General features: G+C 46.3%; 1 protein-coding gene across 3 annotated transcripts; it reads left to right on the top strand.

Moving 5' to 3' along the window:
- Nucleotides 1-22,176, top strand: SLC39A13 (solute carrier family 39 member 13). 3 transcript variants are annotated; one of them, XM_074149112.1, is made up of 11 exons: nucleotides 1,079-1,163; nucleotides 6,615-6,723; nucleotides 7,928-8,227; nucleotides 8,664-8,777; nucleotides 10,373-10,494; nucleotides 11,742-11,894; nucleotides 17,165-17,254; nucleotides 17,628-17,678; nucleotides 17,893-18,025; nucleotides 18,160-18,259; nucleotides 19,375-22,176. In XM_074149112.1, exons 3-11 carry the CDS (start codon nucleotides 7,960-7,962, stop codon nucleotides 19,448-19,450), a joined length of 1,107 nt encoding a protein of 368 aa, XP_074005213.1. In that variant the 5' UTR covers nucleotides 1,079-1,163; nucleotides 6,615-6,723; nucleotides 7,928-7,959; the 3' UTR covers nucleotides 19,451-22,176. The 3 variants fall into 3 exon arrangements, with proteins under 3 accessions (XP_074005214.1, XP_074005213.1, XP_074005215.1); XM_074149113.1 differs by lacking the exons at nucleotides 1,079-1,163; nucleotides 6,615-6,723 and adding an exon at nucleotides 1-132; XM_074149114.1 differs by lacking the exon at nucleotides 6,615-6,723.
- The last annotated feature ends 427 nt before the right edge of the window (nucleotides 22,177-22,603 follow it).

The following is a 22,603-nucleotide window of genomic DNA, read 5'->3' as shown; positions in this document are numbered from 1 at the left end:
GGCATGACATCGGTATGATGCGATGAGGTGAGGGCAAAACTGGAGAAAGAAGCATCAGCAGCGTCTCCTTGGGGAATGGGATCCATTCCGAAAATTGGCGTGAGGAACAAGTTCTGTGTCTCGGGGAAAAGGGTAAGAGATGGAAGGAAATGGTACCTCAGTATGTTTTGGAAAGTGTCTGTGTTGGAAACTATACAGCTCCGAAGTAGCTCAGCTTGTAGAAAAGTAAATCTTTGTTCTCCTCTGACCTAGTTTCTTTAGCACATGCAAGTTTCTGCCCATCTCTGCAAGAGCCATGGATATTATTCTCCACTAATAGTCAGGACACGGGTGATTCTGGAGCTCTGGGGTTACATAAGTGTCATCCTGAAGGCTGTAATGAACCGTAAAGATGAGGCAAATGTGTTTAAAAGTCATTGTATCTTTTAAAAAACGTGTGGAGGCTAAATCTTAGAGGAGGCTGTCATATTTTCTTCTGCTCTAGCAACTTCCAGAAATTCAGCTCAAAACCAGGTTTCCGCTCTGCTCGTCTTTACGCATCTGTAGCCCAAAGAATTTATAATCCAATTAAGACGGGTTTTTTTTTTTTTGTTTGTTTGTTTAAATGTAAAAAGATCTCAGTAAGCGTATTCTGGAAAGACACGTTTTCCACAGCATGCCTGTTTCTGTCCCACCGTCCAGAAGCTCCTACCGGGGATGTGTAAGAACATCTCGGGAACGGTACCAGACGCGGACCGTCAAAGGCTGTTTGCAGGGACTTTCCTTCCGCTGGGGTAGGACCTGCCGCCCGGGGGCTCGCCGAGGCACCGAGCGTCCCGGCGGCGGAGATGCCCCTTCCCCCCGCCCCCGGCCGTGGCTGTCGGGACGGGGATGGGCGCCGGGGACGCGCTTCCTGCCCGGGCCGGCGGGGCGGGAGCGGGGCTCGCCGGGCCGGGGCGGCAGGAAGCGCTCCGGGCTCCCGCCCCCCCCGCGGCGGCGGCCGGAAGCGCGCGCGGTGGCGAGTCCCCGCCGGGGCGGCGACGCTGGTTGCCGAGGAGGCCGGGACCGACGTGGCCGGCCGGGGGAGGCGGGGCCGAGGGGCCGCCGGGCGGGGCAGGCCCGCGCCGAGCCGCGGCTGGATGGCAGCGGCGGGGCCCGCGGCACGGTGGCGGCGGTGGCGCACGGTAACGACGGCTGGCGGGCCCTGGAGCGGCGTAGCGGGGGGAGGGGGGTCGCCGGGCTACCCCCGCTCTGCTGTTGCGGGGCCGGGGGCCGAGTACGGCCGCGCAGCTCAGCCCCGGGCGGCGGCGGGACGGGGTGAGCGTGGGCGGCGGCGGGCAGCGCCGCCCGTAGCGGAGCCGAGTCTGGCATCGGCGGGGCTCGGCCCGGGGCAAGTTTGGGAAAGACGTGGGGGGCAGCGCCTGGCCGGGCCGCTGCTACCGGGAGCCGTGCCCCAGCCCGGCGAGACCGCGGGCTCCGCACCGTCCGCTCCCGGGGCCCCAGCTCTCCCCAGGCTCCCGGGACCGGCGTTCTCCCCCTCCAGCCCGCCTTTGCTGCAGCTCGCTGGGGGAGCGGCGCCCTGTGGCTGCCGCTGCGGGCGTGCCCGGAGCTGGGAGCTCGGAGCTCAGCCCCAGCGGGACGCGGCGGAGAAAGTTTTGGAAGTCGCTTCTCCGGCAGACGATGCTGCGGGAAGGTCTTGGCGCCGGGGGGGGTGCCCGGCTCTGCCTCCCCCGCGGGACGCGAGGAGCGGGGCGATGTCCCCGGCTTCGCGGGCTGGCCGGGGTCTGCGTGGCCACGGTGGCACATGGACCTCGCGGGGCAACTAATGTGCCGGTCCAGTAAGGTGCGTGAACAGGCAGGGTTAATTTCCCTCCCCCGCACCCTCCAGTATGCCTCACGTTGCGTTGGTCAGCATTCCTCTGATGGAAAAACCTCGCTGTCTGTCCCGTCAGACGCCATCCCCCGTGATGACAGAAACAGTGACAAGAGCGGGGCCGCCGTATTAATCGCCTGCGGATAGGAGCTGTGCGGGAGCCTGGCCCAGGCTGGGTGCGGGTGTCTGCTCGGGGCGGGGGGTGCGGGAGGGGAGGTTCTGCCCGACCTCTGCCTCCGGCTGCCACGGTGAGTGGGCTGGGAGGAGAGAAATCCCACCTAGCCCCGAGGGGGTGAACGCTATTGCCTGATCCGCGGACTTTCCTCTGTCATCCTGGGGAGGATGGGGAAGGAGCCGCTGTCTCCCAGACTACGGTAGTTTTAACTGCCTTAGGTTTTCCCGGGGTCTGTGGTCCGTTCTGGTCTGTGATACCCCGTTGGCGTTAAATCCTGTGCATCTCTAGCTTTTAGCTGCGCGTGCAGCGATGGGTGTGATTTGCAGAAATGCGAGTCTCTCTGCAAAGGGAGTTTTTACGAGACGGATGGGGGAAAGGGGAAGGGTCCCGCCAGAGCGGTGCGTTCCCTAAAGATGGGCAGTGATTGAGAGAGAAGGGAGTGCTCGGCGCGGCGGGCGGACACGGGAACTGGAGACCTTCTGTGCCACCGCCGAGGTCAGGGCTTCCAGGAGGAATTCAAAGCTCTCCACAGGGCTAATGGAGGGAGGCGGCTTGTGGAGAATTTTTTGGCTGAAAATTATGCTTCCTCCCTGGAAAATTACTTTTTTCCATTCCATGCAGTACTCTTTTGCAACTGTAATACCAAGCAACCGGCTTCCAGGGAAAACACTTGTAAAAAAGCCTTTTCTTTTTCACCAACACCCCCCACCCCCCAACATCTAAAACGTTATTGTGTGGCAATGGGTAATTACGCTGAGACAAAGATGAAGCTGTGTGGTCTGAAAAGGCAGTGTCTAGGAAGGGAGGCGGCAGGTTGCTGCAGGAATTGTCGTCGTGTCAATATTTTGTTTTCTCTTTTCCAATAGGTTTTTGCCTTGGCATTTTAAGTTTTGTCCGTGTATTTTCTCAGCTACTGCCTGCTACAGAGGTGCTCAGTGAGCGCTGTGAGGTGGGGGGGAGTCTCCTGGGAGGAGGGTAGGAGCTCTTCTGGCTTGGGGTGCAGCCTCCCCCGGCCACCACTCAGGGATGTGTAAAATGGCAAATTCTCATTTGTTTCTTCTTCCTGAGCTGGGAAGACCTCACGGTTATTCCAGTCCTGAGGCTGTTGCAGAAGGAACTGAACGGACCTGACTCCTGAATGCTCGGTTCAGAGACCTGCATGGGACACGTGGTGTTCTGGAGAACGCTGCCAGTGGTAACGGTGACCGGGTTGTGATCCGGCAGGGCTGGGAGCTGTGATCTCAAATGGTGTCGTTGTCAAAACTGACAAGTAAATGATGCACTGGCTATTTCTTTGCCATGCGTGTTCTTAAATAGGTCATATACCCTTCTTCAGAAAAACACATCTCTATAAGCCTGGTTATGCCTCTGCCTCATTGCGACCCCCGACTTCTCTGAGAGCCTGCAGGTCCTTTCTCTAGAAATTTCTCAAGACCTTCTCTAGCTGGGTTCCTAAAACAGATGATGTTGCCTAAAATTAGGGGTATGTAAAGACTTCTTCCACCCTCTGCAACTTTAGTGGCAAGGTATTATTTTCTCTCTGGAGCATTTTTTCCCTAGGACTGCATCTTGACTACTCCTTTTCTTCCTCCTACATGTTTGTCTTAGGAGCAGCCAGTTTGAATATTTTTACAAACTTTACAAACATGCAGTAAACTTAACGTCCTGTGAGGAGTGTGTACTAATGAGATAGAGAAGCAAAGGGGCTATAGAGATAAAAAGTGCATTTTTTTTAGAGCAAATGGTAATGATACGTTAAGAAGAAGCAAATGCTGGGAATATGCTCTAACTAGCTGGGCACAAAGATCAGGTGTGTTCCAGGTGATGCACGAAGTTCGTCATAGATGTTTTATAAGCATCAGGAATTTATGGCACGAGATAGGGGTTGTTCTTGAGCCACAGGGTAATGACAGGCAGGCAGCACAGGTGTAAAGAAATGCAGTTTTTCTCTTGTGTGAGTAAGAAGAGAAGAAAGGCCTGGGGGCTGCAGAAAGTTGACTGACACAAATGTGAGTTAGGGGCATGGGTTTTCTACCCCTTCATGCCCATTTATTGTCCATCACTGTCCCTTTTTGGAGGAAAAAAGGTCCCTTTCACTGCTGTAAGAAGGACATGAAGCCAGGTGTGCAGCCTGTTTTCAGAGACCTCGACATGGCCTCTGTCCTGTGTGCTGCTGCCTCTCTCCAGGATTTTGGTCACTTAGCCGTGAAGACCCTTTCAGGTGTCCCTTGGGGCTGTGAGTATGGAGAACAAGATGGAAAAAATGGACCTGTTGCAGTGATTTCTTTTCCAGGCTTTCTCAAACGCTGTTAACTTTGTGATGACAGTGTTGCAGAAGACGCCCGTTTGTGCCACTTCCTGTCATTGCCGAGCTGCAGAGAGCATTTGTTTTGCTGTGTGTGTTTGTTGCCTCTTCGTAGGCATGTGGTGATTGTATAAATCCCGATTTTTTTGCTCTGCTCCTCGCAGTAAGCTGTTCTCAGTCATTTTCTAGGTCTAATCGTGCCGTAAAGGAAAAGAGCATCCATCAGGCCCGCTCTGGGGTTGGAAGGGGTGCCCGTCTTTTTTTTAAAGTAGAAAATTCTCTAACTGCAGATTGTCGTGCAGCAGCTGGGGAGCAGAGAGAAGGCTGTGGCTGGTGTAGTCTGCCAGAAGAGTCCCGTCACCTCCCTGTGCAGATGCCTCTGTGGCTGCTGGCTTCAGAAGAAACTCTGTTTAGTTAGGGGACAGCTAACATTTTAAGAGCTTCCTATCTTTTTGTGGTTTCATTGGGTTTTTTTGGTTTCTTTTGAAGGAGAAATTTGGGGGATTCTGTGGCATAGTTTTACCACAGTTGTGTGTCTGCATAGCTGTGGGAGGAGCCTGAATCCCAGTGAGAGGAGCCAGAGGGCCTGGCAGCGTCCCAGGTACGTTGGATGGTGGAGCGGGGCAGAGGGCAGCATCTCTGGTCCGTCAGGCTCTCCTCACAGTTGTTACTGATGATCCGAGCATCAGCCCAGTGTCTGTTCACTTCCGTGCCTGAGCTGAATTGGTGCATGGAGTGGTCTAAGAGATGTGTCCTTTGCTGCCTGCCCTCCTCCCCCCCGCCTTCCCTGTTGTTTTGCAGTAGTTGTTCCAATAATGATTTACAGCTGAAAACCCCCTTTGGTCGAGCGCTGCCAGTAGAACAAGGATTTCAGCAGCTTACATTGAATTATAGGTGTAGGGCTAGAGGGACTTCAAGAAGGGGTCTAGTCTTTGCAATGAAATGACATTTACATCAAGTGTTTATTATTTTTCTCAAAAGGAAAAAAAAAACCAACCAGAAACAGTCCTGGAGTTTCTGCATCATAGATAACCTGTTTCAGTATATCACCACTTTGGCAATATGTAAATTTGTTTCTTCATATCCAGGTTGGATCTTGTTTACCATTTGAGCTGATGCCACAATGTGGAAGAAGAGTTGAGCACTTTCCCCCTTTCTTGTCACTTTTAGTGGATGCAGACTGTTCTGTTCCCTTCAGTGTTATCTTTTTAAGACTAAACACTCCCAGGTCCTTCGGTCTTTTTTTTTTTTTTTTTTTTCCTAGGTCATGATTTCTACATCCTAAGTTATGTTTCTTTCCACTGCAATGTCTCTGATTTTTGCATCTGTTTTATAAAGAAGAGTATGTGAGGCTAGGTGCGGTCTGTTGGCTGAAGTCTCACCTGTGTGAATGGAATCACTGCTTCTGTGTCACACCTACTCCGTATCTACTAATATGTCCCAGGATATGCCATTTGCCTACTTTGCAGCAACATAAGCCTGCCAGCTTGGAATTAATTTGGGAATTTTTTTTTTTCTGGTGACACATCAGAGTTACTGTTTTGTCATGTCCATTTGATTTTTTTTTTTTTCCCCTCAATATACTGTTTTGTACAGATCTTTACCAAGATTGGTTTGATAGTATGTTATAGGCAGGTCTAGGGTTCCTGCAGCTGGTTCAAAGCACTGCAATAAGATGCCACAAAATCCTGAGCTGGTTTGAACTTGCTATGTTGAGGGATTTTTTTTTTTTCTTGGGGGGGGGGGGGGGAAGTGCTGGGTTTTGTATGGGTCAGTAGAGTTTACACTTGATCAGACATTATCTTGCCACAAAAAGTTGTAGTGGTTCTTGCACAGCCAGCCAAACCAGTGTCTTCATTGGCTCCGTCTTGCATCCTCCCTGCCCCTGGTGTCCACACGGTCACTGCAACTCAGTGTTCTCCTTCATGGGAGCCAGGGGACCCTGTCCTTTCATTTTCTTCTTGATTGCTCACTGCAGCTGGGCCTTCCTCCTGCAGTGATTTAGCTCAGGGACTGAAATTGGAAAAGGGCCAAGTCTTTAAAAATAACAGTTTTTCCTGCTAGTTTGTTCTGACCCTGCTCACTCTCAGAGTCAGGTCTGAACATGGGGAGGGGAAGCTTCATGAGGGGGTTGGGGAGAAGGGGCAACAACACCTTTTTCAGCTGCAGTGAGCCCTTACATTGGTTCCAACACCCTGAATTTTGCCTTGATGATTTCAGGCCCCTTTCTGTCTGGCTGTTACTTAATGCTTTGCTATCTGTATCACTTTCTTATCTTGTAGGTAACTACAAACTGATCATTTAACTTGATCAAGAATATTTCAGAGGATTGAAGTTACTGGTCTGTAACTTCTTAAGTCTTCTCCCACCTTTTTTTTTCTTTTTATAAAGGTAGGTGAGGCATGATGCTTCTCCAGCCTTCTGTGGCCTTCCCATATTCCTGCAAATTTTCAAAGATGGTCACTAATGCTTCAGAGATTACTTTGACTGGTTTCTTAAATGCTTTCAGGTGAATGCCATTATTCCCTCTCAACGCACAGCTGTTTTGTAAACATTTGTTAAGCTGTTCTTTCCTAACCTGCCCTTTTCTCCCATTTCCAAGTTAATTTTGCTTGTCACATTTCACTTTTTCTTCTGGAGACTGAAGGAGCATTTGTACTTCAGCCTTTGCATCTTTTGCTTTCCTGCTTGCCAAAGAGAGTGTAATTATCTTAATTTTCCTCTTCTAATATGCCTGCTTTTCTCCAGTTTCCTTGTGACTGAAGAGTTCTTAGTAACAGCTGTGCTGATTTTGACTAAGAGACCATCTAACCCAGTATTATTCTAGGAAAGAATAAAAATAGGACAAGTATATATGATATTTTCCAACTACTCTTCCAGCTCCTTTCAGATAAGAGGATTTCCTGAGTCTAATGTGAGCTGTCTAATCATGAAAAAGAAATAGATTTGTCTTTCTAGTACTTGTTCTGTCTTTTGTTGCATCCATGTAAAATTTTCCATCATTTTTGGAGAAGTACTATCACACAAGTTACCTGCTGATGAGGAGTCACATTTGTTCGTGGTGTTAGGAAGCTGACCCTCACTGGCTTCACATGGTGGCTGTTAGCACTTATGTCCAAAGAGATGGTGAAAAATCTATCCCGTTCACCATCTTTACACCACTCGTGATTTTACAGACCTCTGTTATGTTGCCTGTCTTGCATCCTTATTTGTTACACGGATGCTGTTTCATGGCAAAGAGTAATCTTATCTGGGTAGCATCTCTGCTCAATACCTTTCTCTGAAGCCTCAGGACACTCAAGGGCAAGGACAAGGGTACTTGGAGTCCTTGTCCAGCCCACCTGAGGGGAGATGCTGAAAGCCAGACTCTTTCACAAGATGTCTCATGTGCAGTTTCATACACTCGATGATAAACAGCCTCTCTGCCCTTTAGTGCTGTGTTGAAATCAAGAAGAGTTTCAGATGCTCTTTATGGGGCTACATACCTGTGCTAAAATGCTGAGGGAGGGGATGGTGTGACTGAGGCCTTTCCTCTGGGATGGTGGGAGGGAGTCTCGTGCCCACTCTCAGAACTGCTCTCCCCTGCTCTTTTCAGAGACTGGCCAGCCTGGCTGAGACCACTTAGCGATGACAAAACAAAAGCTTCTGCTTGATGGGACACTCTCCTTGTTTCTAATCGTGGCCTGTGAAGCTCAGCAGCTCCCGAGGAGTCATGTTGCTGCTAGTTCTGGTCCTCTGTGTGAGAAGGAGGCAGAGTCCTGGGGAAACCTTTTCAGCAGCGAGCGGCTGGATGCCTGGATTTGTTCCCTCATCGGTTCGTTTATGGTGGGGCTGAGTGGGGTCTTCCCCTTGCTGGTGATCCCCTTTGAGACAGGAGCTGCTCTGCGGTCAGAAGGTAAGCCTGCTGCCTGGATTAGCCTTTCTGAAGCCAAAAATCCTGGGTTGTGGCTGAATGGCACAGTGGTGAACAGAACCTTGTCATAGAAATACAGTCTTCTAAAATAGACAGTCCGTTTCTGGTGCTTTAGTCCATACCTGCCAGTTTGGTAGGGAGTCCTTGGACAAATGCAGGCCCTGGATGGAGCTTGTACAAAGAGTATTGTTTGTTTTGCACCCTGCTTGGTCCAGGACCCTGCCACACACTGCTGTCCCATCCAAGTGGTGCAAGGGCTTTCTCTTGCACTCCAGCTATTTGTTTTATGCTCACTCCTTTGAAAGCTTGCTTTGCAGATGCTTCTAATTTAAGTCTCTGTTCAAAATCTCAGCTGGAGATGTTTTGGGTCCCGTCTGAGTTGTGATTGGTTTTTGTTTTGTTTTGTTTTTTTTTTTAGCTGGATCACACCGTTTGAAGCAGTTGTTGAGTTTTGCAATTGGAGGACTACTGGGGAATGTGTTTCTGCACCTGCTTCCCGAAGCCTGGGCCTACACATGCAGTGCAACGACAGGTATGAAAGGCTTATATGCCCAGAAACTGTCCGTGCTATGCCTGCTGCTAGATTTTTTAAGTCCTTTCCATGTTGAAAACACAAGACCAGCCAGGCTGGGTCAGCCTGAAAACTGGTCTAGGCTGGTATTCTCTTTCAAACAATGTTTAAAAGTGAATGCCGAGGGAAGGATATAAGAACAATAAAACCACATCTAATACTTCATCTGTGTACTCTGCAGTTCTCCAGAGATTTTGAGATTGGAGGCTTCCTGAGTTGGCCATCGTTTCTTTATGTTTAGTAACGAGCAGTAGATTTCTTGTTTATCAGCTTTTCCTATCTTGACTTGGACTCTGTAAATTTCTGTTGATTTTCCCTTGTCCTTTCTGTAAGGAAAGGGAATGCTGCTTTAACCTGATGAGAAGTTATTAACGTGTGTGTTGTCTGGTACACGATCATGTGCACCATCTCAGCTGGGGATGGTGGGTACTTTGATCTATGGGAGCCCAGATGTATTGCTGTCTCAATCTTTGCTCAAGGAAGTAATGGAAAATTGTTCATAGAGCCATGACTAAGGTGGGGGGGAGAGAAAAAGGAAATGCAGGTGACAGAAACCTGTGTTTGCCAGAGAACTGAACACTGTTTGGGTTGGGATAGAGCTTACGGTATCGGTGTATCTCCTTCACCCCCCGAATAGCTAGGGCTGTTGAAACCTGTAGTGATTTTATCTCTCTGCTTCAGCAAACTGATAGCATAGAAGGCAAGTGCTGCTGCATCCCACCTGTTGAGAAACCAAGAAATCATTTCCACACTGAAAATGTGAGAGAGGGAGAAGGATGCCCTGGATTTGCCAGACTTCCTTGCACTTATGTCCTGGGATTTCAAATCTGCTGGGGCTTTGGTCCTCTTCTTCCTCATGTACCGCCAGCAGAACCTGTTGTCCTTTATTCCCCCCTTTCTGCAGTGGTTCCCAAATGACTCTGTCTTCCTGCTCTAGCTTGTTTGCTTCTGCCAGACTGTCCTGAAGCATAAAGGTTTCCTTGACCCATGTAAGCCCCATTACAGAGTCATTCTGTTCTTCCACTGCAATGCGATCTCCATTTCTGCAGCCAGGCTGGATGGATGATTATCTCACAAGCTTGGCTGTAATTGAAGAGAAAGTTTATAGCTTTGAGCTTAATAACTTGCTCAGGTGTGGCAGAAAGGGGAAGGTGAGTCTGTAGCTCCACTAATGGCAGATTTCATGTCAGGGCTTGCTGCTCAGTAGATATAGCTGCAGGATTTTTGTTGCTGTAATCTTCACTTGCCTCTGGAGCTCAGGAAAATTGCCAGTGTTGTCAGGAAATATTCTGGATTGCACTGCTGAAGCAAAAGGGGTGGGGGCTCTCACTCTGAGTGTCCTGAGATGAGGATACATGTTACATCAAGAATGAGCAAGTTAAACTAATTTGCTGTGTGATGTGTTTGCTCCTTGTTCCTACAGCAGGTGTTCCCATTGTCCTTTCTTGGTTTTTGTCTTGGAACTGCTCATTAAACTGTCTGAGGCGGGGAGGGTTCACATGTGGGAAACACTGTGTACTTGATAGTGACACAAAGATTTCTCTCTTGTTCCTCAGGAGAAGGGCAGAGCTTTCAGCAGCAGAAGCTTCTGGGTCTCTGGGTGATCATTGGTTTCCTGACTTTCCTCGTTCTAGAGAAGATCTTCCTGGAGAAAGAAGAGAAGGAGTGCCCTGGTGTGGTAAGTTAGCAGCCAGAGGGGAGGGAGTGCTGTTATGTTTGGAGCATTGTACTAAACACCGTATCTGCCCTATCTGACAGGCTCAGCAAATGATCCCGGAGCTGTGAGTAGCTTGTCAATGCCCTTTGGGAGCTTTTTGCCACTTCTTTGACACTGGGCTCTAGAAGAAGGTGTTTCATCTCCGGGCTTTGGTTTTGTGGTTTTAGCTGAAATTTCTCACCTCTGGGCTGGTTTTGTTCTTGATGTGGTGTGTGTGTAGCAAAGCTCCCCTTTTATGGGGACTGGGAGCTGGAGCCCTCTGCAGATGAGACTCTTGCTCAAGTAAGCTTTAAGGGATGACAGCTTGCTGGTGCATGTTCCACTGAGCCATCGTGACTCACGCCCCTTCTGGGTCCTTAGTCAGGACAAAGACCAGCCTTCTCTAAAAGGTGTTCTTCAGTGTCCACTCTTCTTGGGTATGGCCTGGACTAGGCATTTGTTCGGGTAATTTTGTGTAGTAGAAAAGGTTTATGGTTGGCTAGAAAATACTAAGTACAGAGGAGAGTCACCCACCTGGAAAGGGGCAACGTAGACAGAGGTACCAGAAGGTAATTCCAAGATAGAGGAGAGCGGGTAGTCCTCAGCAGAACACCTAGCAGCAGTTCCTATAGACTATTCAGTCCTTGCTGTGCCATGTCTTTTGAGAGGCGAGTCTGCAGGTCAGGCACTGCATAAGAGCAATGAGGGGTTACTTTGACTCAATATGAGACTTTAAAGTCTGAAAGGAACTTAATCTTCTCATTTACAGAGAGACTGAAGCCTGAGGTGAGCATTTTGTTGTTTGGGATAATTCTCTAGACTTAGTAAAACTCTTTTTTTTCCCCCATCCTCTACCCAGATGGAGCTGTATTTCTCTGGGCAGCAGCTGCCAGCAGGAGCGGCAGACTCAGTCCCTCCTCTTTCCAGTGGAACCTGGTTCATGCCAAGGGGCAAGACTCCAAGGGGGCATGACTCCAATTCCTCCTCTCTGCTTTCCTTCGGTGACTGGGGAAGTCTTTGTTCTTGTTGTCTCACAGTGCAGATATCACAATGCTCTCTGAAATCTGTCTCATTTCTGGCAGTTGTTGTTATTAAACTGGTGTACCAAAGCTGCTGCTTTGCATTGTAAAGACAAAAGGATTAAGGGTGAAGATTGGATTTCTGACCCTAATTCACGCTCATTCATCAATGACAAAAAGGCAGTGACAAGTTGTTTTCCCCTAATTTAGGCCCATGATTCCAAAGCACCAGCTGGAAAGATTCCCAATGGAAGTGGCTACCCGCTGCCGAAGGTGGCAGGCCAATCCCAAAGAGCAGGAAAGGGTTCAACTCAGTGTAACGGCTCCTCTCTCCAGTCTTGTCCAACAGACAACAGAATCAAGGTAAGAGACCCACAAACTGACCTTCACATCTCTTTGGGGCACGTATTTTAATATTCAGTCAGGAGGATGAGTTGTCTCTGGAAAGAATCGTGCCTGAGCGAGGAACTCAGTGTTTAAATGAGTTGTGCTTAATTTTGCTCTCTCAAAGTGTCTGTCCAAGTCACAGCAGGGAGGAAATAGCGAACTTGGAGAAAATCTGCCCTGCAGCTTATGCAAAAGAGGCAAAGTCACTATTGTGAAGGCATAAGTCTGATGATGTGCGTTTTGGCTGAATCCCGAGACCAAAGTCTGCTTTCACGTTTTGTTACTCCATAACATATAGTAGTTATATCTTTATTTGCTTAAATTTTTCTGCCATGATTTCTCTGCTCTCTAGTGCCTGCATCGTACCAATTGAGCTGCACGTTTCCATCTAAGGCACCTTTTGGAAGCGTTTTGCCAGTTGAAGCTGCCCACTGTAACACTTAGTTCAGTTTCTCAGATTAACAGTTTATCTGCTGGCAAAAAGGGCTTCTTGTCCACTTCTGCCTCCAGTCCTGTGCTTCCCATCGCTTCTTTTGCACTGGACCTCATCTGACCCCACATTGAGCCTACTCAGGGAGCTAAAAAGGGAAAGAATTATTTTTTTCTTTCCCCAACCCCAGGTTTATTTCTCTCCTAACTTAACTTCTTGAATTATCTTGGCAGGTAGATAGGTAGCCTGTAGTGATGGGATCCTTCTCACAGGATTGGAGGTAGAGGAGGGAAAAGGAGTGCTGTACCATTGGGCAGTGGCTAACCTTTCAATTGGCTTTGCTTTCAGTTTTATGTTACTATCTTTGCACTGCAGAAACCCCCGTCTGGGTGAATATTACAAGCAAGAGGGTAAACAACTGCTTTGGTGAAGGAGGACCTATAATTTGAGTTTGAAAGCCCATAAAAATGTGCAAGATCGTAGGAGAGTAGCTACGAACAGAAAGTATGGTTGCATGAACTAGCCCAAACCTGGACACGTGGTCAGTCAGAGGCTCTTCAGTCTTTTCTATTTTAAATGTATTTTGCTGTAACTTTATAGCTCTTACTATGCAATGTGAAAGAAATGCTGAGGTCACTGGGTATTTTTGATATCTGTCGCATTCATGTAATCTGTACAGAACAGTGTACAAACTGCAAGGTGCTGCGTTGGCGTTTCTAGAGGTGATGGTGGTGAAGGAACCAGTATTACTGGGTTATGAAACATTGTGCCATTATTTTAGAAACGTTTATATAAGGAACTACAGACTTAGAAGATGGTTAGACTACCACTGATTTCAAATAGAAATGAAACACTGATGCAGGACACAATTGCTCAGGGCCTGGTCCTAATGTAAAAAATAATAATGTAATTAATGCTAATTGATACGATCTTAGGGAAGATAAATGCTTGCCAACCAGACATTTTTCCCAGCCTTTTATTCAGTCATAAGATTGTTTGATAGAGGTTATGACGCTGGAAAATGTGTATGAAACATAACTTTCTCCCACATTTTAATAAAACTAGTACTGCGCAAAATCAAATTTGCTAGTATTAGCTGTATTAAAAATCACTTATTCTATATTATATATACTATATTAAGCAGGGACTAGATTAATGCAGCCCCCCTCAAATCTGTTCACTGATGGTTTATGCTTTTTCTAAGTGGTTATTTATAAAACCAGTATATCTTCACATTTGCAGATAGTACTATATTACTTAAATGGCACATTGTGACTGCATGAGGTCAGTGATACTGATTAAACTGAGTAATTTCATCAAAAGAGCTGAATTTTACCATGTTTTGGTACATGCAAATATTTAGGAAAGAATGCAGATCACATTTACAAGATAGGGACAGTTTCCAGGAAGTCAGTGCCTTGGAAAAAGGTATGAAAATCACAGTAGGATATTGTTTGAACATGTTCTTCCATTATCGTGCTACAGCCAGAAGGATGGGTGAGTAGGAAATAGTACATAAGAGGCAAGTGTTCCTCTTTCTATATAGCAGTAACAAAACAGCTATCTGACTTTTTCCAGTAGCATTATGCACAGTATCCAAAATACTACTGATAATTTGTAAAGGGGTCGGGAAAGAGCTGAAATACTTATTTTAGGTTTACAGTATGTGATAAGAAGTGGTTTTCTTTAGTCTTTAGCTCTGCAGATGTGACAGATTAGGGGTGACTTAAAGTATACAAATACCTGTGTAGAGACATGACTAAATTTGAATAGTTAAAGCTATACCAAACTGCAGCAGACTAGAAATCAAAGACAACTCTGTAACTGGGCGTAACTTGCCAGTGGACCAACTTACCTTAGAGACATAGGAGGTTCTTTGTCACTAGTGGGCTTTAACCTGTGATTTAAGCTACTTTGGAGAAAGTATGCTATATCTTAAGAAACAATGGGCTTTGTGCAGAAATTGAATGAGATCATTTCAGTTGTGTTATGTAGAAGGTCTAGACAATGGAGAGCCTTTCTAGCTTTAAAACTCTAATGTGTCTGTTCAGTCTTACAGACTTTTAAATATGTCAACTAGAAACCAGTGAGTTCACTTGTGTAATTTTAACTTTCTACTTTCTGAGTGTATAATCTGAATATATTAATAGTCTTTCTGATAGGGGGGAAATTACCAAAACTACCAAGATATTCCTGCGTTGTTAGCCCGTTTCCTTAGGCAACAACATAAGCAGTCATTCCATCTGTCTGTCCATCTGTTCTGCCCTTCATTTTCAATAACTTTTGAACCCGTAATTAATTTTACCTGAGTTCAAGAGAGGATAGAAATCTTGAGGGTAATCAAAATTTCTGCAAGTTCCATAAAAATCAGCGTGGCGGTAGAGGAGGAATGCAATCTAATGCCCTGTTGAAAAACTGGCAGAACTTAAACACTGCATTGCTGCTTGGCAGATCAGCAGGTAGGTCTTGCTGCCCCTACCTGGGGGGGAAGTGGCTGTCATGCAGTGCAAGGAGGGGAAGGGGCATGAAGGGAAACCAGTGTTGGCTGGAAGTGAGCGAAGTAGGTGCTTGCAAAGAAAAGAGAGAAAGCCATAGCAAGCCAGACTTCTGTTATTCACTCGGTAACCCCCTTTTTTCAGAGAGGAAAAAAAAAAAAAAAGTGAAAGGTACTATTTAAACGAAGTCACCCTTCAGGGCTTAACGATTAGTGAGCTGTAATCAGTCATCCTTTGTACATATATATTAGAACTTCTGCTCTTCAGCTGCTGCTGTAATGATTTGTCCTAGCTTGAAAACTGCAGGTGGGAGTCTTCCTTTGCACCCGTAGATCAGTTCTGTCCTGCATTGCAGCCTTTATTCCCTCAACAAGTAAAAACACTGAAGAGTACTCTTGTCTTGCTTATTCTTTTTTCTTCCCTGTGGCATATGGGGTCTTTGCTGATTTGTAGAAGTATGTTTTATTGCACAGTGACATTAATTCTGAAGCATGAACATAAACACTTCATCTGGCTGTCTGCTTTATGAGCAACGAGAATATCCTATTAGGAATTCGCAGAATGTAAATGTCAGAAGCTCATAACTGTCAAATCAACCCAATTTATTTCTGAGCACTCCAAGGCTTTGCTTCTTTCAATGACAGCTTTTGCCCAAGCCACTGACAGGAAAAAAATCATAATGTTTTAATCATGAAGTCTATTTTTTTCCCTATACAGTGGTATGGGAAAGCATTTTTGTGTAAAACTTATGTGAATAATTATTACTAGCCTGTGGGGAAAATGCAATCACATAAAATCCCAACATGAAAAGGACACATTTTAGGCAGTTATATTTGACTGAAAATGAGAAATGAGAAGTAAAACTGCTGTGTTCATGGGTCTGCCTGCATGCATCCCTTTGTGTTCCCCTTCTTACAAAAATATGCAGCGAACTACTTCTGCATCCACTGTAGAGATGTTACGCAGGTTATTACTTAAACGTGATCTGTAGTTAGATTTTGCTGAATTCTTTATTTTCATATTTAATCATCAATGCACTTTTAAAAGGGTAGAGCCTATAAGGATGTCTTGGGATTGTGCAGTAGAAGTGTCCTGCAGAAAGGTGATGCTTTGGGGAGGTCAGACAGAAAGCCTGACCTGAGCTGGGGCCCGCAGATGGCAGGAAGAGAAGGTGTCCCAGGCAGAGTTTGATAGAAACAGGGAAGAGCAGGAGACCAGAAGGGCTGATGAAACCCATCAGCACTTGCGTTTTTCCAGCTGAACGTTGGCACCTGATGCTATGGCGAAGTAAGAAGCCTTACAGTTTCTAGACAGTCTTTCCACTCACTGGATGCTGCCCTATATCTGGAGTTAGTGTATGCCAGCTTGGTTCTTGCAATCCAGAGACAGCCTGATCTATTATCAAACACCTGGTTTGGTAATAATTTAAACTGCAGTGCTGTTATAGCGAAATGCAGTATCTCAGGACCCACACGCAGTAGTTTTTGTTAAATCTGAAGGAAATTTCCCAAAAACCTTTGAGCAAAAGATCTAGAGCGGTACCCTCATAAATCACTTTTAGGTCAAATACTCAGAATTTGTCTGGAGATGACCATAGTTATCATGATAGTCTAACACGGAGAGGGACTTGTAAGGAAGGAAGCTGCTTTATGCTTATAGTTTTTAAAAATGTGTTTATATGCAAATACATATACATGCTATCCAGCCTTCTAGTAGGTGGTTTTTTGGTGACTGTCATCACTATCTTCTCTTTTTATTCTTTGGTAAGGGAAAGCAAACCCACAAGCACAAGTTTTTTTTAGTACAATACTTGAAAATTTGTTTAGTTATAAAAAGCAATTTCAGCAGCATTTGTTCTGTTGCATTGTTCTTGCCAGCTTTTGAAGAGGAGGTATTTAACCATTGGATATTAAAGTACATGACTAGAAAACAAGGTCAGGTCATATTTGAAGCCAGTCACCTGTGTAAATTAGTGTTAGCTAAAATTGACTTGGAATCAGATATATTATTCATTTTTGCTTTCTTCTTTTTCCTCTCTCATTTTCTGTTTCTAGAGCTCTTTGTCATTTGCATAAGATGATTCTCCTAATCTCAGACAGTACTTGCCTACCCTAAAACTTAGTTTACTCTAAAACTGAACATAACAGTTTGTACTTGACCACTGACATAGTTTCAGGTCTTCACCAGAAGATCTGAAGACGTGCCATGTCCTGACCTTTCCCATCTGACCGTGACTCTGCATAACCTTTGTCTAAGCCATGTGCTTTCTTTTGTCTTGTTATGTCTCTGCCTTTATCAGGGGCTCTTCCTTCTCTTTGCAGATTAGTGGATACCTCAATCTGCTGGCCAACACCATCGATAACTTCACACATGGCCTGGCAGTAGCAGCCAGCTTCCTGGTCAGCAGAAAGGTAAGGTTTCTGTCACCAGCTGCGTACTGAACTGGAGAGGCCTGTTCTCACATGTGAGTCGTCATGCAAAAAAGACCCCAAAGATGCGAGGAGTTCCCTCCTATTTTCTGGAAGTTTCTGAGAAAATGGAGACAACAGTAAAGAGCAACCCTATCCTGACCCTCTAATGCAGAGCTTCTTCGAACTTGGGACATGTTAGTCATTTGTACTGGCTTTAGGGGAAGGGTTAGCTCATCTACTCTTTTGTTGAATAGTTCTAAAGTCTGAGTAACAAATCTTAACTTGGAGAAAGGGTCCTTGACATGCTGATGAAAGTCTCATCTCTCAGAGCTGAGGGCACTGTTTCCTAATCATCTTCTTTCCTCTGCTACAGGTTGGATTCCTAACCACAATGGCCATTCTCCTGCATGAAATCCCACATGAGGTGAGACGGGCTTTGTATCCTGCCATCATGAGAGATTACAAGGGTGCTTCATATACTAAGAGGAGGGCTGTGTCTGGTTAACATTTTCTTGTCCCTTTGAAAGCTGCTCCCTCTGGGAGACTGGCAACATGGAAAACCAGAAACAGTCTTGAAGCACTGGTCTTGTGACTGAGAATGTTCATATTTGTTAACTGTCAGCTCTTGGTTTTCTTAGGTTGGAGACTTTGCAATCCTCCTTCGGGCTGGCTTTGACCGCTGGAGTGCAGCCAAGATGCAGCTTTCCACAGCTCTGGGGGGGATTCTAGGAGCCTGCTTTGCAATATGCGCTCAGTCACCGAAAGGAGCAGGTAAGGCTCCCTGGGACCTCTGTAGGAATGGGAGGGTGGGGCCTGTCATCCCCATGTGTGCATCTTCTTTGTCTTCTCTGTTCTCTCCCGTGTCTTTGTCTCAGTAATAAGAAGAGCTTTCTGTATTTGTGCAGGGGAAACGGTAGCTTGGATCCTGCCTTTCACTTCTGGAGGATTTCTGTATATTGCCTTGGTAAATGTTGTGCCTGATCTCCTGGAGGAAAAGAACCCTTGGTAAGTGCTCCCTCCTATTCTGCTGCAGCAGTTCTTGCTGCCAGAGAGTGGGGATATAACCCTTCTCCATGCCTGTTCTGGGAGCACGTGAATGCCAGCTTTCCAAATCCCACGGGCGAGGCTGGAATCTAGGTAGACTGCTGCACTAGCTGTTGCATTTATGGGGCTACAAAGACCCTATAAAACATGAGAACCTTCAACTGGGTCAGTCCCAAAGACTGTGCTAGAGCCATATGTAGCACGACCAGCTAGAGCAGGTTGCTTAGAAAGAAGTCCAGTAAGGTGACTCGTTCTCCAGTTTTGTCAGCTTCTGTTGTGTAGTGGTTTAGGGGCTGTCTGAACCAGGGCCCCATCGAGGTGTGTGTGTCTGATAACCCCACATGAACCTATCCGTCACATACTTATCTCGTCCTTTTTTGACCCTGTCCATTATTTTGGGCTTCTGCGATCTGCCTTCTGCAGCAAGTTTGCATAGTTTGACTGCAGTGTGTTAAATGATGATGCTTATTATTGAGGGGTTTTTTTCTTGCTTATTAATTTGTATTAGATGCTGCTGTGTTGCTGTGTGAGTAGAAAATAATAGTTTTCTTCTCAATATCATTCAGCATTTCATAGTCTGTTATTATATACCACCTCAGTCATCTCTCTTCTACACTGGTATATATATTCTGGTATATTTGGCCTACCCTCATTTGTATTATTCTAATTTTTTGTAGCCTGATTTAAGGCTGTAGCAGGTCCAAATCCAGCTGTACCACAGTAAAGGCCTCTCAGATCTGCTGGCAGAGCTGCCCCTGAATGCTCCCTCTTATTTTGGTTGTAATGAGATAGGTAACTTCAGTAGTGCAGTAGCCAAGAAGCCTTGGCTCAGCTCGTTCATTTTGACTGAAACAGTTAAGAAAGCATTCAAAAAAACAGCTCCACAGTTACGTCTGAGGAGGCAGGAGCCTCTGGTGGATCAATGTTACCAATGGGGAGCTTGCTTTTGGATTGGTAGCCTTCATAGAGCTGTTGTGTTCTCTGTGTGGTAGATTTGGAAGGGCAAAGAACAAACCGTTCACAAACCTATTGGGATTGGTCTGTGGCTCTTCCTAATTTTACTGTTTCTTTCCCAGGAACTCCCTGCAGCAAATTCTGCTCCTGTGTACAGGCATTACAGTCATGGTGCTACTCTCGCTCACAACTGAGTGACCTCTGCGCAGACCTCATGATGCCTCCCAGAGCCACCACAGTGACTCTGAGCTGTTACAAAGCAATAAGGAACATTAATGTTACTTCCTATGTGTGAGTGTGCGGATCTGGCTGCTAGTATGAGAAGCAGGTGAGAAAGAGGTCTGGGTGTGCAAGACTTCATTCCCTGGCTCTCCTATCCCTGTTCTGCTAAAATCCACACATTGGGGCTTCTGGGTTTTTTTGTTAGTTTGTTTTTTTTAATGGAGCAAAAGATAACAGTGAGCAGAAACAAACTGAACAACTGCTCCACAGCAAATGGACAATGTTTCATTCTGATGGAACTGCACCTCCCAAGCTCTTGTGTGAAAACAACAGAGGCGATTCCTGTAGCTGATGAAGAGGAAGCACTTTTCCTACCACTCTAATGGCTGGAGGCAGAACAAGAATGGCAAAGCAAAAATAAGCTAACAGCTTTAGCCAGAGCTCCCTGCCCATGAGAAGTTACGGTGCTATGAGATAGAGGGGAAAAGACCCTTTCCAACTTGATCTCCGGCTTTTCATTGACATCACTTGTTCCTAAAGATAGTATTAGCCTCAGCAGTCCACCTCTTTGGTCTATTTTGTATTTGTTTATGCTGAAATCGAGCCAAAAGCTTGAGGCACTTTAGTCACTACAATTAAACGGAGCTTGGAGATTACTTGCCTCAGACCAAACCACTCCAGTAGCCAGGACACCTAACTGTTTATCTGAAAAGCAGTCAGTAAATGTTTCTTCTGTTGCCATACTACCAGCTCACCTACATCTGGAAGGAAGGCCACGTAGCTGTTATGACTGAGTCCCCTCTCTTCATACCCATTAGCTGAACATGGCTCTCAGCCTGCTTTCGAGACCCAACTCACCCACCCTCTGCCCCACACCAAAGTTTCAGAGCTCTCTTGAAGTGTAGCTTGTTAGCCCTGCCTGGCACACTACAGGAGCCCTAGACTGTAATGGCAGAGGTTTGGGCAATAGTTGAACACTACAGCCTGGTCAGGAGCCGATGACCCATGGGTAGCTTTTCCTCTGTCAAATGTAGACTATTTAAGAGCGCGCTATAACCAAAAATATTGATAGTGGCCTGTTTCTGGGCTTCTTACCTCACGGTGGAGTTAGTCTGTTGGGGACGAAGGGATAAGAAGTAATACTGACAGCCCTTAGAGGAAGGGGCACAGCAGGAAATAATACTGAAGGGAGGGTGAAGTGGGAAGGGTGAAACTGCTGGTGAAAAGAATTTAAAAAACAGGTCTAGAAAAGCTATGTGCTAAGTAAGGAGAGAAAGGGATACGAAAGGGCAACAGTAAGTATGCTTTAAGAGGAGTTTTCTGTTGGGATAAATTTTTTGGCAATTTGAGACCAATAAAAATAAATTGCATTTCTAGTGCTTTCCCACATCCCAGCTCCCAGAGCTGACCAGGCCAGTGTTCCCCAGGGATATTTTGTTGCCACAGAGATGTGCACAATTACTATATTATCCCTTCTGCAGGGCGTATCCTCACTTTGCTTAAATCTGTTTAAAATCGGGTCTAATTGAACTAGCGGAGTCATTGGACACAAAACGGGTGCCACAATGTGTATTTCACCAACTCAGCTGTCTTTTAAACAGCTTTGATAAATCAGTACAGCTCTCTGGTCTGCACAGGGCCTTATCGAGAGGGCTCGTCCCTGGAGAGGGCGATTTGGGTCAGAGCAACGAGGCAGGTATGCTGCCCACAGCAGAGGCATTTAATTCCCTAAGAGATTCCTGAACTGTTGACACAGTTCTTTTTTTATGACAGCTCCTGTCCTACTTTTCAGAGAGCGCCGGAGAGCTTGTGCTTGCAGTTCTCTCTGCTCTCTGTTTAAAATTTTTTTCAGCTTTCCTTACCCCAGGCTTACATCAGTAACTGGTTTCACTGCAACAACAAGGGAGGCTTAGTGCAATGTTTTTATTCCTCTTTACAAAATTGCCTTCCTTTGCCAATTTACTCCCTCTATCATTCAGTTGTCACGAAGGTAGCATCCGCTTCCTGCTTTCCTGGAAGGAGGATTAATCCAACTAGCCTGCAGGGACTGGGGAGTGTGCTAACCCTCTAGTTCTAGCTTTGGAGTGTTTTTTCCACACACCCCCCCTCACTCCCCCTTCCCCAAGGACTGAAGCGAAGCGGACCATGTAGTAGGGCTCCAGGGAAAGCGGGTTTGCACAGAAAGATGTGCCTGCTGTTTCCCAAGGTGGCTTTCTCAAAATGAGGTCGGCATTTAAGTTGAGGCCTTGCCAGGTGAGTGCCCGTGAGTTGGCGTTGTTGCATCAGCACTGAGCCTTGCCAAGACTGAAAACCACAGTCAGGGTTTTGTGCTCAGCGTTCAGGAATGTGAAGTGGATGACACTGAAGAAAGAATTCCTGAGTTGTTTTTCTTGGCTGCTACCATGGGCCTGGACAGTCTGCGGTTCTTGGGAAGATACCCTGGAGGTTGCACAGGGCTTGCAGGAGGGAGAGGCTCGTTAGTTTTCCACTACATCAGACCTGGGGCTGAGGATGGAGAGCCTTGGGAGGAAATGGAGCATCACTCCACCACGTTTGTCACTTTTGGAAATGCAGAGAGAATCGTATTTTCTAGCTCTATTTTTTCAGCTGCTCTTATGCATTTTCCCCCTTCATCTGTATTGGTCTGCTCTGCATGGAGACAATAGAGATGAAATAAATGGTTTTCCATGTGGGTTTGTGGTATTTCTTGTTGAAGCTACTACTTCTCTTTGAATTACAAATTCAATTCAAATTTCATTTGAATTGCAGAGCAGTATCTCTGGGTTAGTCTAGAGAAGTCTGGGCTCTGTCTTGTCTTCCTTTCTACTCCTCAGACTTCCACAGTTGAAAGAAAAGGTTCTGATGCGGTTCCCTGTTCCTGCAGCGGTGTGGGCCAGGAGCCCTGTGGTCTGATCATAATTCGTGGCTGCTGGTCTAGGTTCCCTGAAAAGCATCACCAGATGAACTGCTCCTCTTTGAGGGGAGAGCTTGCATGGTAACTGACTATCCAGAGAGTTTTGCAACTGTACTTCGTCGTGATCAGGTTTGTTTGTTTGGGTTTTTTTAATCTAAAAAACTCAAGGCCTATCTGGTATGAGATAACATGAAGCTGGTTACCTGCCGCGTGGG

Source organism: Numenius arquata, chromosome 6 (assembly GCF_964106895.1).
Source record: "Numenius arquata chromosome 6, bNumArq3.hap1.1, whole genome shotgun sequence".
NCBI lineage: Eukaryota > Metazoa > Chordata > Aves > Charadriiformes > Scolopacidae > Numenius > Numenius arquata.
The sequence above is the reverse complement of the archived record's forward strand: the minus strand, read 5'-3'. Positions and strand labels throughout refer to the sequence as shown.